Raw genomic sequence first — 19,063 nt, 5'->3', positions numbered from 1 at the left:
TACGACCACTTGGGGAGAATTGGATGCTGAAATCTAGTAGAGATACAGAAGCACTTGAAGAACTAGGAGTACACTAGGAAGGGCAAAGGTTGTGCCTTAAACTCTGCAAACCAGCTTTTCACAGGAAGAAGCCAAGCACCACAAACAGCTGAGCAGCAAGAACTCGCCCGACTCCTGTTGTAGATGCAATCCTGATTCCAGCAGCCAGGCACTCCTCAAAAGTGCTCTTGATTGCAATTCATATGAGTAGTTTGCCTGGAAGGAATTAGCTGGGCCAGATGGCAACTGAAGCAGCCAACCATTGATGTAGGAGAAATAAGAGGGTCCTTGTCAAACAATTTAAAAATGTGCAGCTGCAAAGTCACAGCTAAAACAGGTTTCTGTTTTCCAAACTTACATTACAACTTTGGGGGGCGGGTTGGTTATGTAGCCATTGTTCTCCAGAAAAGGTTGGGACTGCACAGAGATGAAGTAAGATATATGTAACCAGATTTAACATTTCACAGTGGTGACACAATGCATGTTAATTAAAAAAACAAACAGAGTTCTCATTATCATTCTTTATAAATGCCTCTAATCTCTGTAAAAAAATATTCTGATCAACACAGCAAAAATAAAGCATTTCAGAAAGATTACAACATATTTACAGACCTGTACTTGGCAGTTATTAATCGGAATAATTTACATTAATCCAGTAAGAAAGTTCCACAAAAAGGTATTTAATCTCACATCTTTCCTTATGTAGTCAATCCTGTCCTGGATTCCGTTGATGAGCTGCATCCTGTTTTAATTATGTTTCACAATATTTTCAAAATTATAATAAAGCAAAATTGCAACCAGTGAAAAAATACATATTTTTGATGCAAAAAGCCTTGGTTTTCAACACCATCCTTCATTTGTCAATTTTCAAAAGTGCAGACAGATCCTTCTAAGGCCTCAGTAGTGCAAATAGCAAAATTCTCAAGAGTGCTTCTCTGTCCATTTTGCACTCCTCCACTTTCAGGAAGTTTCATCATCTCCCATTTCCCATTCAGCCTCTTGCCTGGCTCTCAAAGCCAGAGCCAGAGCTTCGGAAGCTGTAGCATTCTTGGCTGGATGGCTACTCTCATGAACTGCAAGCAAGACAAGATGGCAAAGCATCAGCTGTCGTATTTCAAAGACGTTACCCACATTCCTAATCAAACCATGGCACACGTGGAATGGAGATTATCTATTCACAGCCCTTTTTGTCAATGTCTCTCTTGGTCATTCACATGTTTTTAACAAGCATCCTTAAACTGAACATTGGTATTTTGAAGAAAAATCAGCTGTGTGTCCCAGATATGGAATGCACTCCCAATCTGGATTGGAACCCTATTTCCTCCAGAAGATGAGGCATACTGCAATAATTACCTTCAGGGGTAAATGGGTGGGTGGGAGAGAGATCGTCGGCAGGAAATTTGTGGGACCCCAATCCAGATTGGGACTGTGCTCTGGACGAGAGCCCATAGATCATTTATCTTCAAAGCAGAAGTTGCTTTTTAAAAGTAGAATGATGATTTAGCTAGGTTCAACCAGTAGTCCACGTATGCTGATACACTTTTTCAAACAATGAACTGGTTTGGTTGTTCGCTCCAAGCCTCTGGCTTGTATTTTCCCTTTATCTCCTCCACTTCCAATTCCTGATTCCAATGAGCCATAGTTTGCCCCCCATCCAATATAACCAAACCAGTTTCTGCTTCCTCTCCAGAATGGAATTGAAAAATCACTGAAGTGGCTTTCCAATCCTGATAGGATTTGCCAATTCAGATGTTGACACCAAACTATAGTCTATACCATTCCTGACCAGGTAATTATAGCCCTATTCAGGTATTAATGTCTGAACACATGAAAAGGACTGTGGGACTAGCCCCCTTCCCTCAACAGCACATGAAGTGGCCACACACCCCACATTACACATGGGTAGGTCAATCTGAAGGGAGCTGCCTAACGCACATAAGAGTCGCTTCAGAGATGGGGACCCTGAGTTTCCATGTTGGAAGCATCATGCATAGAACATAAACCTCTTGACTAAGCCAATAACATGTCAGCTAATGCACTGTGTAGTTCTGTGTAGGGGGAGAGCCAGCCCTGTGCCCTCCTACTAATAGCTGAATGCCTGAAAAGGGCTTTAGATCTTCAGAGAGCTGGGTTTCTATTTTTTGCCACCTGCTCTGCCTATTTGTGCCAGGCTTATGCTTACCACGAGAGAAGCTGGTCATCTGAGGTCTTGCAAGCTAAAAGGAAGAAAAACATAGCAATGTAATAATAGACAGATCCCCATTTCCTTACGTCTAAAATGAGGCGAGGGAATTTCAGAGCTTTAATTGCCACATTCTTTATCCCCCAACTGACTGCACCTTGGAAGCACTCTCCTCCATTCTGCTTCTCCAGCCAGAATCTATGATAGCATCTGTTTCTTGTGAGTGCCAAATCAACTATCAGAACACACCCTGGAGATTTTCCATGTATTTCCACACCAACTATCACCACCACCAAGGGATTCCAAATCAGAACATTCGCTTTGGTCTGCTCTTGCTGGAACAATTGATTCTGCCACTGATAATTAAAAGCACTTGGCCCAATGCACTTCAATGCTGTTCATGTTGCTGAATACCAGTTACTGGAAACTGCAGTGCAGGGAGACTGCTGTTGTGCTCAAATCCCACTTGAGGGCTTCCTATAGGCATCTGATTGGCCACTGTGAGAACAGAATGCTGGACTAGACGGGGAGCTTCTCTGGGGAGCTACTATTGCACAATTTCTAATCTTCATTTGTCCTTGCGTTCCAGCACTGAGAAGTTAGGGACATAATTCAAGCACTGCTGGGAACATGGGCTGCTGAGGAAGGACTAGGCGGCTTTGATTTCCACCTGCTTTTTGCCACCTACACAGGCAGTGTAATGACACCAAATTGTGAGGCTGCAAGCAATAATTGGAGTAGGAAGGCAGCTCAAAGGTCATCCAACCAAGCCCCCTGTTTGAAGTGGGAAATTCACCACCACAGCACCCCTGATATGTGGCCCTCCAGCCTACCTTTAAATGTTTCTAACCAAAGGAGAGGTCATCACCATTCTAGGCAGCCTGCTGCGCTGTCAAAACAGCTTCAACTCTGCCACGAAGCTCCATCTAATGTTTAGTCTGAATCCTTCTTCTAGAACTCAGAAAGGGCAAGAGGATGGGGGTGGAACTAGAATCAGTTGGCTCCGCCCATCATTAGCTCTGGCACCACCTACTGTTGGCTTCCCTGCCTTCTGCCCTATCAGTGCCAACAGTCACCAGGGATGGACTGACTGCAGCTCTCCAGGCAGGAGATTTCCCCAGCCCTACCTAGATACAATGGGAATAAACCTGGGACCTTCTGCATGCCAAGCGGATTGCTCGACCACTGAGCTTGGGCCTGCAAACTCCAATGGCCAAAACTGGACAAACAATACTCTAGGTGAGCTCTGAAGCATAGAAGAGTGGTAAAAGAATTTCAATTCAATGCAAGCGCCCAGAGGTCCTCTCTCAGTTGCTGTTGCCATTACCTCAAAGTAAGAGTCTCGTTCCTCTGTTGCTGGAGAGCTTTCAGTGGAGTTAGGCAATGGTGCAGGTACCTGCTGTCTAGTTGACTGGCGCACAGATGAACTCCTCTGTGTGTGCAGGGGAGAAGTATCAAAATTAGGTACACTGTGTATACTTAACCACACTTCAGGGTGGATGGAATGGATTGCAACTACAAAAGTCTTAACTCAAGGCAAGTCTTGTATTCAAGACTTTATACCTAGGAGATTAAGCCTGCACGCAACGCAGGCACCTCCAGTGGCCTGGGATTTTTGTACAATCGCTGCTGCCATCTAGTGCAATACTAATAAACAACTTGCCATGTTGAATTATGTATTCCCCCAGATTATTAGACAATTGTTTTAACGGCCCATAATGAATAAGGCAATATTTTACAAGCCCACATTTTCACAACTAACCTGTGGCTGCTCTCCCCGATTCTGAAGTTTAGATGCCTGCAGCACACGTAATTTCTTCAACAGGAACATTTTATCTTTACCTTCCTATGCACAAACAAAAATTGAGTACAGTATTAGAAGATGCAATGGGGAGATGCATGCATTTGATACTTCTTCATACAGCTCTTTCCCCTTACCACAAAAAATGGACCCTTTCGGGTGTGGAGGTAGCAATCCATATTGTACAGTAAACACACTTTCAAAAAAATGTGTATACTGTCCACATTAATTTTGAAGAAAAATGAGCTGTGGGGTCTCTCTCCAGAAGATTGCCATTACAGCTAACAGCGCCATTGGAAGGAGGGAGGATAGCAGAAGTTTGGGCAGGAAATCTGAGAACAGCCATGATCTGTATTGCAGGGCTCTGATCCAGAATATCCCCCCAAAATAAATGCCTTCCCCTCAATCCCAAAATAAATGCAGTCAGCACAAGCACACTTTTAAAAATAAGTGTTTAATGCAATGTCTCCTTTAGCCCTCTATGTTGTATTCAGGTGCACTGAATCAACTGTGCACTGCCCCCATAAGCAAATCCCAGCCTCCCCCCTCTTTTACCTTGGCTTGGGGGAAGCCCCCAAACTCCACCTCTTCGACTGGCTCTAAGCAGCCGTCAAATTGGTTACATGGGTAACCAACCAGAAATGTCAACACTTCTGTGCATTTTGAATCCAGAGGGAAGAGTGATGGTCATGGTGTCTGCTGGTGGTATTTTTTTTTGGGGGGGGTGGAGGGAGGGAGAGCGAGAGCTACTTATTGAAACCCTTTAGTATGCAGAGTGAGCAGTGTTTAGCTAGTAAATCTTGCTTAGAGAGTAGACTTCACCAATTGTGATCACACACAGAGGGAGATGCATGGAGGTAAGAAAGTAATAAAGTTGTTTACTGTAGGAAATACAGTGGAGAGAAATGTTTCTAGTTCCAACCTAACTAATCTAGAGATGAACAAATAGTTAAAGATGACCTCTCATATTGAGGTCCAAGGGAGGAGGAGGAGGAGGAGGAAGTTTTAAACAGGATGTAAAGAAAGTTGAATCAGTCTAAACAACAGGGAGACAGAGAAGGAAGCTGATAGATTAAAGTTACAGGGATAGTCTGGGGATGTGAATGTCCCTCACTGCATCTACCTTTACCCCATGCAAACCCCTATTCCAGAAGTTGAGTTGCACCCAAACATCCAACAATATAAAATTCTGTGCCAGAGAATGATTAGCCAAAATAACAGGAAGCCTCCCCAGCAACATACTCACATTGATGATCTGCTCTTGCAGAAGTTTAACCATTATTTTACGCCCATCTATTATTTGCCAGTAGAGGTAGGTGATGATTCTAAAACAAAAGTTTAAGAAATTAAAATTAGCACTTCGGTTTGCAAATAAAATAAGATCTACCTTTTCTTATTACATCGCTAAAATAAAGAAACGCACAGCTGACAGGAACTTACAAAACAATGATGGAGAGGATGAAGAAGAAATGCACGCTTTCAATTAAGTTGTGATAAATCCACACAACCCATCTCGAACTGGGATAACTGGCGAGTATTCCCATCCAGCTGGAAACAGACTCGAAGACAGTCACCAAACCACGGAAAGGGCCACATGTCTTAGAAGGCTCCAACCTGGGCAAAGAGGGGAGGGGAAGGTTTTTTTAGGAAGAGGTCCACATATTTTAGCACGCACAGAACAGTGGCATGGATACGATTCATGATGCAATACCACTGCTGCATTCTAAAGACCAGTGTGAAACCATTTCCATAAACATTTGGAAGGAGTGTTGTTGTTTTTTAAGAAGATTTAATTAAGGGTATAAGGAAGCTGCTTCATTTTTTAAAAAAATGGTCTATCTCACGCAGCACTGACTGGTCATGGCCCTTAGAGGTTTTGGGCTCAAAGAACAGGTCAACTGGGGAGCCATCTTCCCTGCCTGGGGCAGAATGGAAGAAGCACTGGGGAAGAGATTATTTCATGGTTTCCTTTCCTTGTCAATTTTTCGGCTCAGAAAGACAAACCACACCATTTTACAAAGTGCACACTGCTTCCTGTTAATGGAGTGCAATCTCCTTTGTTGAAGGCAGGGCTGGGGCAAATAGGCCAGGAGGACCAGATTCGCCATCAATTGTTGGGAATCACAGGTGAGATGCCCACGCAGTGGAAGTTGCTCCCAGTACCATCACTACACTGAAAGAGTTGAGATAGTTTACTGTTGCAGAAGATAAGGCTCAGGAAAACAGTTCTGAATATAGCTATATACAGCTTGTAGACTTTGGGAGATACAGATATATACAAATACACAAAAGTACAAACTATTTCTAAGTAAGTTCAGCAATACCAGACAAGTAATGCTAACTAGGGACGTGGATGACGCTGTGGTCTAAACCACAGAGCCTAGGGCTTGCTGATCAGAAGGTTGGCGGTTCAAATCCCCGCAACGGGGTGAGCTCCTGTTGCTTGGTCCCTGCTCCTGCCAACCTAGCAGTTTGAAAGCACGTCAAGTGCAAGTAGATAAATAAGTACTGCTCCGGCAAGAAGGTAAACGGCATTTCCATGTGCTGCTCTGGTTCACCCTAAGTGGCTTTGTCATGCTAGCCACATGATATGGATTGTCTGCAGACAAATGCCGGCTCCCTCAGCCAATAAAGTGAGATGAGCACCGCAACTGCAGAGTCATCCACGACTGGACCTAATGGTCAGGGGTCCCTTTACCTTTTTTAACACTGACTAACAGACAGACACACCACTGCACTGAACACAGATATAGTCGGGGCACTAGGCTGGTAGTGTAGCTATTTGCTTGGCTGTACTTGCACCTGTGATTAGCTCATTCATTCGGGTGATTTACACCTGCACTTGCTACAAGCTCTTCCTCTGCATGATGCAACCAACCCCTCACAAAAAATATCGGAAGCAAAGACTAAAACAGGAACAGAGAACCAATGGCCCTCCAGATATTCTTGGAGTCCAGCTCCCTTCAACCCCAGGCAGCACAGCCAATGGATGATGGGAGTTGTAGTGCAGCAATATCTGGAAAGCCACAGATTCCCTCTCTGTATACAAAAGCCTTGGGCAGAGCAATGACAAGGGGAAAGAAGCAATCCTGCTTACCTCCAGACGGTGACTGCTATGACAGAGAGGACTCCAGTGAAAGATGGGAAAAAGAGCAGGAAAACAAAGAGGGTGTTCATCTGAGAAGCTCTCCAAGCTTTGCGAGGGGGCTGGCAGTTCCTCATCAGACTCACCTTTCAGGAACAAGGACGAAGAGGACGAGCATTTCAGTACATTCAGTGGGAACTCCATGCATATGCCATTGAATCAAAACAATATGTAAGGTCAAGCAATACATTAAGCATGTTTTTTTTTTAAAAAAATAAAGCACTGGTGGCTTTCCAAAGAAACCACTGTGTGGGATCCCAATCCTGACAGGAAACACGATGCATTCCAGACAGGTAAAAACCACCCAGGAAAGCAAAGCAGGGCTGGCCAGCAGTTTGGCTTGGGGTTGAGGAGGGATTATGATCTGGGGTGAGTCCCAATGGCCTTATAGAAAGATCTAGACAACTGGTTTTGGGCCTTGAGCCTGAGGTTCCCCAATCCTGGTAATGTGGGATTGTTTAAGATCAGCCCCCCCAGGAAAGCCTGACCCCTCTTCCCAGGCATCAGGGCTTCTCTCCAGTGGTCACCCTCTGGCTGAACTTCCCTCAGTCCAGAGAGACCGGTGATAAGCGACACCTCCCTTATGAGAGATGCACACTCACTTTCCCCTGGCATCTCAGCAGAAGAAAGAGACAGTCTGAAAGTAGTCTAACATTCTACTTTATTCAACAGACTGTACACTGTACACGGAGCTAGTACAAGCATGTCTGCTCTCTCAGCAGTCTCCGTACAACTATCTGCTTCCCCCTTTGCAGCAACAACAGGAAGGTCTCAAGTTACCCTGAGAACACAACCCTGGGAACAGTGTAGGACATCCTGTCTCACGCTCAGTAACATCAGAAACTTCACATGATGTAAACAATATGCTGCTACCATGCAGCTGGTGGGTACTCAAATCCCAACAGGGATAACCAGCCTCATATAACCAACATGCTTAAGTCTGATTCATGCACGAAGGGGTTAAGACCATAGAGTAAGATGTCCTGCCAGGCTTACCTCACACAGGAAGGGACTGGGTAATCAAGCCTTCTATGCTGGGGAAGAGGGACGTTTTGGAACTCACAAGGGCATATTTTAAAGCTCTGTGTTTCCACATCTTACTTTGCTGCATATTTTTTTTTATTTTAAATCTCTGCTGGGGTTCTCTCACCAAACAGTAATTGCCCCAAACCTGGATCTTGGCATCCATGGAATTCTGAGAAGCTAGTACCTTTTTCACCCAGAAGATTATGAAATATGATATCATCTGAATGGCTGGAAGTAGAGGTGAGTAGAAGACACCAATCCTACAGAAGAGAGAGAAAAGGGGCAGGAAGAAATCATCTCAAAGCTTCTCTTTACACAACACAAGGTATAAACAGAAGGCATCCCACTATGCGGACATGGTTTAACGAATAATTGTGTGTCCAAGGGAGACCACTCATGTCTCAGCTAGTGGTCCCCAAGTAAATATGACTTGGATATATAACATCCATGCAATTAAATGGGGGGGGAGAGAAATAATTTAAGACATTATGGATATGAAATAAGTTGCTCTCAATCCCTCTCTATCGTTTTAGCAACATTTAAAAGGAAGTCGAAAGCCTTATTTCAAACCATGTTAGCAGCTGTATACTAAAACTAAACCATATGAAAAATCTGTTAGGACTACAGGCATGCACCAACCAGCAACCACGATATTTGGTTCGGACCATGACTTGCTGCTAGACCTCAGCCTGAAGAGGTCTGAAGGCTTACCAGAGCAGCTCAGGGTCTGAGGCCAAGTCCAGGAAAAATTAGATTTAGCTCCCCACAGTCGGTGTAAAAAAATGGTCATAAGTGATTTCCTTTTGACAGCAGTGGATGTAAATTCACCCTCATAGAAGGCCCTCCAGAGTGGATAAAAGCTTGCTAAATGACAGGGATTCAGGTCTAGGCAGGGTTTGTGCTGAGCACAGTTACAGTTTGAGGCTTAAAAACAAAGGAATTTCCTTTCAATTCATGAAATGTGCAGGCAGTATCTAAGTACTGCAACAGGGCTGGGGAACCCATGCCCATCCAGATGTTGTTAGACTGCAACCCCCATCAGCCCCAACCAACATTATCAGGGGTGATGAGAGATTTAGCACAACAACTGGAGGGCCACACATCTCACAGCTCTGTATTTTACAGAGATATTATGGGTAAGATTATCTTTACTCACCATGTCAAAGTCTGTGCATAGATTAAATCCAAAACATTTCGAGCAATGTCAAATTCTGGCACGCCAAGTTTCTTGCAACATTTGGTCCCAATGATTCTAAAAGCGGAACAAAATTATTTCGAAACTCCAGACTTTTCCAACAGTCCTGCAAACCTCCAATATATCTACCCTACACCCAAGTTGGGAAAGTAGCCAAGAGCCCAATGAATCAGCTGCATGGTGAGCAGCCAGAGGTCTTCTCACAGGTACAGACAGTCATACACTCACAACCTGGCATACTAAACAGAAGCACTTCATGCTGCGACAGTTTGTTGCAGGCCCCACCTATGCGATGCGAAGAAGCACTGCAGGAGAAAATAAAACAGTTGTGAAAGAGCAAGGAGGTTAAGCAGAACTAAAGGAGTATGTCAGGATGGAAGGATCCCCTTAGCAACACTGAAAAGGAAACAGCACAGGAATTTTCCTTGTACAAATGCAGAATCCGTGCACGTACCTCCGCAGAAATTCTCCAAAAAAAGATCCCAGTAAGCAGCAAATGAATTCAGCCACAAGCAGCCTGTAGATATCTTGGCCAACCAGAGTTTCCCAGCACTGATTAAAAGAAAATAAAAAAGCTTATGAGTGTGTGCCAGAGAGAAACAATCAATTGGCAAATAAAAGAACTCTCCATCTCTTTGCTATCTTGAATGTCCCACGGCATGCTCTTGTGGAGACTGCTCCTTTCTAAGACACTGCTGCCTACTTATTTACCCCCTCCCTCTGTGCCCAATCTGCACAACTATCCAGAAGGAGAGTACAAGGCCAGTGTAGGAGGACCCATCTAGGAATTCTTGTCATGCCCAAAGAGAAGCAGGCAAACAACAAGGTGCAACAGCAAAGTTACACCAGTTGTAACCTGAAGAACTGTTAAATAGAAGAACGTGCGGTGGTGCATGCTTTTTCCTCTTCCCTCCCTTTCATTTTCTCCTCATGTGCCATGTCCTTCTAGAGTGTAAGCTTGCAGGCAGAGACAATCATAGAAGTGATTTTTTTGTATGCTACTCTGATCACTCTTTTGGCAACAGGGTATGGTATAAATGCTGTAAGCAAGCAAGTAAATGAATGAATATTGCTTCTCAGGCTTTTGGCTAAGATCATGTGCAGTGTAATAAATAAAGCAGAAGCTCTGGTGCATTTCAGCACGGCTGTGACCACCAGGCATATCTCGTGATGCCCATCTTAAGAGCTGCCTACAGCTCACCTTGGCAGTGGTAAGCAAGGGTCTTGGACTATATCACCTCCAACTGTGGATAACGCTTCCCCCAAGAGAAGAAGAATCCCCATTCACACATTACACCAAGGCTCAAAGAAGGATGGGATATGGCCTTTCTCCCCTGTGAAGCAGCCTTCAAGCTTGCCAGCTTCCACCTCCAGCCTGAAGTGATGCAGCCCCAAAACCAAGATTTTTACCCTCTCTGTTGCTGTCTGAGAGAACAAGGTGAGGGAAGTTTCTGTTATCTTCTTATAGTTAAGATCCGCAGCAGTGCAGAAGTAAACTGGAAAACCTTACCTCTGCCTTCGACGCAGGTACTTCGTTAAGCCAGTAGTAGCACAGGATCCCAACGATTGATATTTTCAGAATAACGTTCCTACAGAGGGGCAGCAATTGCCGTCAGAATTCAGCAGAGGGAGGACACAGTACAAGAAAAGTACTTGTGGGCAGTATCAGATCCCTTTCGGAAAATGTATCCATTTATTGCATTTATATCCTGCCTTTCCTCTAAGAAGCCCAAGGTGGCATGCACAGTCCTCCCCCTTCTCCATGTCACCTTCACGACAACCCTGTGAGGTAGGCTAGTCTGAGAGTGAGTGTATAGGGAAGTTATTAACGTCTGATGTCTTTTTACGCTTTTAGATTTGTTGGAAGCCACCCAGAATGGCTGGGGCAACCCAGTCCAATGGGCGGGGTGCAAATAATAAAATTATTATTCTTATTATGGATGCTTTAGCTGAGATTCCTGCATTGGACCAGAGGATCCGCAGGGTCCCTTTCCAACTCTATGATTCTATGATTATTATGAAACTGTGGAATTCACAACCATCTTTAAAAGATGGTTATTCAGATTCAAGGAAGATAAGGCTATTATCCATGGCTATTTCTACCTCCACGGTTGGAGGCAGCAAGCCTCCGGAAAAAAAGTCGTTAGGAATCACAAGTGTGGCAAGCATCATTTGCTCTGCTTGCAGGCTCCTCATGGGTACCTGACTGGCCACTGTGGCAGCAGAATGTTGGACCAGATGCACCACTGGCCTGATCCAGTAGGATTTCTCTTAAAGCCACAGACACACACCCCATAAAAAGATTTCCTAATGAACTCCTCCTATGCTAGTGTTGTTATTCGCTACTGGCAATGGCTACTGACTTGTACGGCTTTAACAGAGAATTAGACAAATTCATGGCGTATGAGGCTTCCAGTGGCCAGTTGGCCATGATGGCTATGTTCCAGTTTTATTGGAGGAAGGATGCTTCCGAATACCAGGTTGTTGAAATCACAGGTCGGAAGGGTGCTGCTGTGTTCTGATGCTGCTTGTGGGCTTCTCGTGGACCTCTGTTTGGCCACGGCAAGAACAGGACACTGGGCGTAGATGGACCTTGGGCTTGCTCCACCAGGGCTCTCCTTAGGTTCTCATGCAAGGCTTCACAGATGTGGTTCCCATGGAGTCACTCACCATGCCCTAACCAGACCCAGCTTAGCTTCAGTGAAGATGCTGCATTGTGAGCCTTTCGATCTTGATCTGCTTATTGAACTTGGACTAAATAAATGGTACTTTAGGGAGACAGGGAGCATGTGTGAAGACAGCAATACCTGACAATAGCAGTGTAGATCTGGTTTCGGGGAGAAGTGAATTTTTCAACAAAGCCAAAGGAGGAGTAGAAGAAAGGCACACCATGGTTGAGTAGGCTCACCACGATGGGCAACACCAGGGTAGCAGCTTCCCTTTGCAGCTCATTTTTACTCTCGTCAAGAAGTAACTTTGGGAGAGGGAGAAGAGAGAGAGAAGCTATTTAATTCAGACATCAGGTTTACTGCCTGTTATACCATCAAAGAGAACATGATGACAATGTTTTATAGGTGGCATCTGACACCATTTAAACTTGCCAAGATCTATATGTTAAAGTCCAATCTATGCTGGAAATGTGAGAAGGCTGAAGGGACAATGTTTCATATTTGGTGGGGCTGCAATAAAATTAAGAAATTTTGGGGTAGTATTCATGAAGAGCTTAAAAAGATGTTTAAAATCTCCATAGGAAAGAAACCAGAGGTGTATTTATTAGGGATACTAGGGAAAGCTATCCCACAGGCAAAGAAAATAAACTTTTTGTACGCCACCGCCAGAATAGTTATTGCCAGGAATTGGAAAGGAGACATTATACCTACAAAAGAAGGTTGGATATGTAAACTTAGTGAATTTATAGAATTGGCAAAGTTAGCAGCAGCCATAAGATACCAGACAAATCAAAAACTAAGATCAAGCAGGCTATTAGTCCTACAAGGAGCCCAGAATATGGTGTGGATTTGTTAAGCAGGGCTAGGGCAACCCTTTTCAGCTCAGAAGGAAGGCTGTGTTCCCTTCTTAGCAACCTTCCAGAGACCACATCCCCTTGCAAGGCATGGAAATGTCACCTTTGTTCTGTAGGCTGCTTTCTGTACATGCTCACACACCCTTCTCTATCCTCCAGGTAAGCAAGAGGCATTTTCAGAGTTCAAGGACACATTCCAGCCAGGCAATTACACGCAGGGAGGGTGCAATGCAAGCTAGCGACAAATGTGGCTGGAGCGGGGCTGTGGCATGGGGAGAGTCTCAAGGGCTGCCCCTTAGAGAGGCCTGGGGGAGCACTTTTGGCTCTGCCCCACGCCACACCCATGGGGCAGAGCTAAGCATGAGATGATAGGGACATAGGAAGCTGCTCTATACCAAGTCCGACCATTCATCCATCTAGCTCAGTGTTGTCTACTCTGGCTGGCAGTGGCTGTCCCTGCCTTTTGCCCCACCAGTCCCAACAGGCAGCAGCCCTCATTGCTCTGGGCACACAGCCTTGTAAGAGCACACTCGCTTATTTCGCAAGCGAAACGCAGGGCAGGTCATATTATTATACAAAGACATAAGCAGAGAAAAAAATGTATTAAGAAATAAATCAAAGGACCTTACATTTAAGTTAATGAGGCAGAAGTAGTAAATGCCAGCGCATGAACCAGCTGTCGCTAACAGCGACACAACCCAGGCCGCCAGGTGAATGAAGAGCCGGTTAATTTTCTGGCGCTGAGAAAGCTTCAGATATTCAGTATTCACTTCCGACAAGGTCTCCTGAAGCCGGAACAATTAAATATGGTTGTTAAGGTTAGGGGAGATTAGCAGCCAAACCTACCAAATGCATATTCTTGCTAATTAGAATGAGAAGGGGCTAGCATCACACAGCTGTACTGCTGATCAGCAGATACTCAGACTATAGAAATAAAATTGGTAGAGAGGGTTCCGTATGATGTCACTTCCCCTCCTCCCCAGAAGAGGAAGGAGCATGTAGTACTTCCTGTTCCTCTTTCTCTTCCTTTGACCAGTGTTGGATGCAGGCATGCACTTGTTCTAGCTCCAGGCACATGTCTAAAGCTGGTTACACTGTAAATATAAGTATTTTGCCTGCATAGTTTTTATTGCTGCCATTGCTGTGAACCAATGCAAGATTGTAAGTAAATTATATTTTTAACTTACTTCCCAGGTTGTTGCCTGATTCTTTGTTCCCTCAGGGTTAGAGAGGGAAAGCCAGCTTACTTCATAGCTGGACTTGCTCAAAAACAAGGTTTTACAGCCTAATTCCTATGCTTTTCATTTTGCTGCCAAGGATGGGACTTTAAACTCTGTTCAACTCACACAGGTAGGGCCAGCCATGCTCACAGTGGCCCACCTGTTGCCCATGGGAATCCCACAAACAGAATCTGAGGTCAACAATGCTCTCCCCACTTGTGATTCCCAGCAACTGGAATTCAGATACCAGATGTTGTGTATAGCTATCCTAACCTCCTAACCTTATCCTCAATGACTGTAAGCTGATGACCATTGTCTAAGTCAATGACCTTCAGCAAACCAGCAAATTCTATTAGTTGAATGAAGTGCATTTCACAGCATACCTTTATCTGAGTGCTGAGATTTCTCTGTTGCAGCTTCACAGCTTTCTCATTAGTTATACTGAAGTCCCAGACACAGAGAAGTTTGGCAGCATTTCCAGCGTACATCTGGGGATGAGCAAAGTTGTTGCGGAAGGACTTTGCCATGCTACAATGAAAAGTGAAACATGCATCAGCGGTTGTATGAAAGCGGGGAGGGAAGCAGAGAAAATATTAGATGAAAAGCAGTAAATCGCACAAAGTGGGACCTGCAACAAATGTTGCAGCGTGAAGTACTCCAGCTGCAGGGCCACCTAGTTATACCCTTTTCCAGGACACTCCATTCCATCCCTGCTCAATTTCCTGTCCCCCCCTGCCCCCGCCTGAGAGATAGAACCATTGTGTGGTCACTGTTGCATCCCCTTAACATTTTATGTATATGTGTGTGTGTGTGTGTGTGCGTGTGTATACACACACACACACACACACACACACACAAGCCTCAGGGATGTCACGTTTGCCAATACCTCCCCTTGTATGCTTGAACGGTGCTGTTTTGTCTACATAAAAGATTGGCGGCACCCACAGCACTCACGTCAAAATCCAAATGCACCCATGGGCCTAAAAAGGTTGGCAACCCTTATGTTCACTCAAAAGGTTGGAAGGCTGATGGTGATACTGTGTAGTGAAGTACAGATGGCTGTTTTCTTTCCTTTTCATTAAAGAAAACAAAAACTAAGACACAAGAGGCCATTTTGAGCAGAGAAGCAGCAAGAGAGGGTGGATTATTCTGTGACCCTACAGATGTTGTCGACTACAACTTCCATCATCCCCAACCACTTGGCCGCACTTGCTTGCACTCATGGGAGTTGGAGTCCAACATCTGGAAGATCACTAGGTCTCCCATCCCTGTATTATATCAGCTTTCAAACAAGTGATCATTTTTAGCACTCAACAATATTTTAAAGAGCAATCTCCCCCCCCCCCATAGAGTCACCTTTAAATCCAAAAGAAATCTAAGTATCACTGTACCTGTAGAGTAAGCTTAAGAAGCAGATAATAAAATAGATTCCTATGGTGAAAATATAGGCCAGCTGCATGTAATATGAAGAGTTGTTCTCGTTTTCAGTGATGGTAGTATTGGTGTAAAAACCGTAATAGAGCACAGTGTCGCTAAAATAACCCTGAAACAAAAGAAACATAAATGTGGCTTAAGCAGGTTAACGAAAGGTTTCAGTTATGAACTTGAAAATGCCATACAGTGCAGGGCTTGTTCTGTTTTGTAACATGAAAAACTATGACACATGCCATTGGTTATATCATTGACATGTCCCTGAAAGGATAAAGAGGAACGGCCTGTGGCTGTGGCTGTGCCTGTGGCTCCCCAGATGTTGGGACTCCAGCTCTCATCAGCTCCAGCCAGCATAACCAATGGTCAGGGATGATTGGAGTTGGAGTCCAACAAAGACCTCACCCCTGGAGTGATAAAGCAATGCATGGACACTTTTGCAAAAGGGTTGTTCACTACATCACAAGAGTCCAGATTATGAAGAGCAAGATAATGGGACAAAGGAAGGAAGGAAATAAGACCCCACCAGATGAGCAGAGTATAAATAATAAAATTATTTCAGCAGAAATGCTTTGGAGTTCCGCCAGAGGTCTAGAACACAGCACGGCTGTAACTGCACTGCAAAGCATCTGCTGACAAGAAAACCCAACTGCTAGCTTATCAGGCTGTGGATGGCTGCATACAGAATTTCAGAAGGTTTAAAGGGAGAAATGGAGGGGGGGACCACACAGATGCAGTGTGTAGTCCTCCTTGCGCCAACTTATAATGGAATAAGCCAGACTGCAAACACTGAAGTAGACCATTGATCCAATCCAGGTCAAAATCCACTCAAAAGGGATCAGGAGAGTCTACTTTGGAATCTGAGGACAGATTCCTCCTCCTTCCCCATTCCAAGTGCGTGTGAGAAGGAGACCAAATGAGATTGGTTGATTGGTTGAATGCATGAATTGTGGGGAGGAGTTGTGGTCCAGTCAATTTTAGACATGGTCTCTGTCTCCGCCACTAGTACAGTGGTACCTTGGTTTACAACTATAATCCGTTCTGGAGGTCCATTTGTAAACAAAGTAGGTTGTAACACAAGGCACACTTTTGCCAATGGGGCCTCCAATTTTTTTTTTCATAATCAAAACAAAAACAAAAAACAAGGGTTGTAATCCAAAAAAAGGTTGCAGACTGGCACACGCACTTCCGGGTTTGATGTGTTTGTAATCCAAAACGTATGCAAACCAAGACATTTGCAAAACAAGGTACCACTGTATGTGGTACCAACACCACTCCCATTACACAAAAATGTAGTCCAGCTCTGCTTTAGGCAAGCTATATTTTAGAAGTCCTCTGTAGCACAAGGCTTACTAATTGGGGGTGGGGAACAAGCCCAGATGAAACCGATTATTGTTTTAAAAATCCACTTACAGCTCCAGTGAAAAACTCCAGCCCCAGGAATGATAGGTTATTTGCTCTCGCTGCTATGAGCTGAGGGATCGCAATAAAACTGAAGTTCACAAGGAATGAAAAAACGTTGAACGTCAGAAGCCATGTCAGGAACACGAAATAGGAACCGACGCTGGTCCCAAACTTTCCGCCAATGTCTTTTAGAATCTTCTGCCAAAGTTTAAGGAGCTGAAAGCAGTCTGACAAGCCGTTTTTAAACTGTCGAAAGGACTAGGAAGAGGAAGGGGGGAGAGAGAAAACAAGGCATCAAGCCTTTGGATAATGTCTGGGCCAATTCTGTTTTGTTTGTTTGCTCCTTTAAAGCAGGGGTCATCAACCTTTTGGGACTGATGAGCCAACTTCATCTGCATTAAGCCCAACTTCAGTTCATATGTGATAAAATGTATTGCGACAAGTAGTATTTTCATCATAAATACTAAGGGCAGCCTCAACTCTCCTTATGTAGCTGAACCAATTCCACACATGCAAGAGCGGGTAATTGATGGGATTGGGGGGAATGTGAAGATTTGCAGAAATTGTGGGTTGGGGAGGGGGGTGGCTTTAGGAGGAAACAACCCTGGGGGAGGGGAACCCTCACTTAAAGAAAAATCCCAGCACAGGCACAGACTGCTGGTAAACAGTTGGGGGTGAGAAGGAGGGAATGGAACACTGAACAGGAGCATTGATTGCTGCAGTATTACAGCTCCCACTTGACCTTTATTGCTTTATTGCTAGAGGTACTACTGGTAACACAAAGAGCAGTGAAGGCAACAAACACTATGTCTTTCACTGATAGCAAAGTTAAGTAGGGCCAGGCAGTAAACGGTGCTCCTTCTCCCAAGTCAAGGTGCATAGTACCTAAGGCAGGTTAGATTATTTGGCCCCTGAGGCAGATGATCACACAAACCCCTTTTTATCTCTCCCTCCCTGGCGGTACAACAGCAATACGGGACTTCAATCATCATTATCATCATGTGCTTAACAAGCCTGCTGCCCTTTCATGACCTGTTTAGCTGCCTGAGGTTATTGCTTCCTTCAATCTATGGATGAGGGGGAGAATTCTGATTCTTTTTGAATTTTAATAAGAAGCTTCTACACCCAACACACAAAGCAAACCATAGCTATCCTTTGAAATTCAGATTTCTCGAATTTTGCAGTGCAGCTCTCCAACCAAATAATGTCTTTCAAAAGAACATGTATTCAGGAAAGGACTCACAAAAATGCATATATCACAGAAAACAACAATGCACTGTACTGGGAAGGTGTTTACAAAAAAATGTGCATTTTAGTCAAATGGCTGTATTTTTGTATGGGAGCAAAAATGAGAATTTTAGGAGAGATTTACACTAAAAAGCTGGCAGACTTTCATGAGGGTTTTTTTTTTAAAAAAAGTTGCAAGCAGCTGTGAAAATGTGGAGAGCTGAGATGAAGATTGGAGAAATGAGAAAGTGAAATGGGCAGATTCACCCACCCCTAAGTTTGTTTAATGATAGGGTTGGACTCCAGATTATCAGTACAGTGGTACCTCGGGTTACATATGCTTCAGGTTACATGCGCTTCAGGATACAGACTCCGCTAACCCAGAAATAGTGCTTCAGGTTAAGAACTTTGCTTCAGGATGAGAACAGAAATCATGCTCCGGCGGCACGGCAGCAGCGGGAGGCCCCATTAGCTAAAGTGGTGCTTCAGGTTAAGAACAGTTTCAGGTTAAGAACGGACCTCCGGAACGAATTTAGTACTTAACCCGAGGTACCACTGTACTATAAACCAAGAAACGGTAAAATCCTAGCCTATTGACTTCAGAAGTAAGTCTCATTGTATCAGCAGGGCTTACACCCAAGTAATCAGGCACACAACTTCAACCAAAACCTGGCAAAGCTTTCCTGACCAGATATTTTGGGGGGTGGGGAAGAGAGTTGTGTGTAATAGAGGGCATCAACACACCACCTGCATGCTAATTTTGCAGGAGCTAATGGTCCTCTTCTATTTATCTGACTTGGCAGAGTGTCCAAAGGAAAACCCCACCACTCTGAAAGGACACCCCCACCATATCACATCAACATTCTTTAAACA

The 19,063-nt window shown here is 44.4% G+C and overlaps 1 protein-coding gene across 1 annotated transcript in view; it reads right to left on the bottom strand.

The window, feature by feature from the left end:
• Window positions 1-411: 411 nt before the first annotated feature.
• TMC5 (transmembrane channel like 5) overlaps window positions 412-19,063 on the bottom strand; it is a 35,545-nt gene continuing 16,893 nt past the window's right edge. The window contains exons 6-21 of the mRNA XM_082199996.1: window positions 16,973-17,221; window positions 15,523-15,674; window positions 14,515-14,659; window positions 13,541-13,696; window positions 12,196-12,362; window positions 10,899-10,977; window positions 9,843-9,940; window positions 9,350-9,445; window positions 8,378-8,453; window positions 7,120-7,253; window positions 5,463-5,636; window positions 5,269-5,347; window positions 3,984-4,067; window positions 3,549-3,653; window positions 2,222-2,255; window positions 412-1,112 (exon numbers count right to left, since the gene is read on the bottom strand). Coding sequence (XP_082056122.1) covers window positions 1,000-1,112; window positions 2,222-2,255; window positions 3,549-3,653; window positions 3,984-4,067; window positions 5,269-5,347; window positions 5,463-5,636; window positions 7,120-7,253; window positions 8,378-8,453; window positions 9,350-9,445; window positions 9,843-9,940; window positions 10,899-10,977; window positions 12,196-12,362; window positions 13,541-13,696; window positions 14,515-14,659; window positions 15,523-15,674; window positions 16,973-17,221 — 1,941 coding nt within the window. The 3' untranslated portion in view covers window positions 412-999. The remainder of the gene's footprint in view (window positions 1,113-2,221; window positions 2,256-3,548; window positions 3,654-3,983; window positions 4,068-5,268; window positions 5,348-5,462; window positions 5,637-7,119; window positions 7,254-8,377; window positions 8,454-9,349; window positions 9,446-9,842; window positions 9,941-10,898; window positions 10,978-12,195; window positions 12,363-13,540; window positions 13,697-14,514; window positions 14,660-15,522; window positions 15,675-16,972; window positions 17,222-19,063) is intronic.

This window comes from Podarcis vaucheri (genome assembly GCF_965113315.1).
Source record: "Podarcis vaucheri genome assembly, chromosome: 14".
NCBI classification, from domain to species: Eukaryota; Metazoa; Chordata; class Lepidosauria; order Squamata; family Lacertidae; genus Podarcis; species Podarcis vaucheri.
This window is presented reverse-complemented; position numbering and strand designations above follow the sequence as displayed.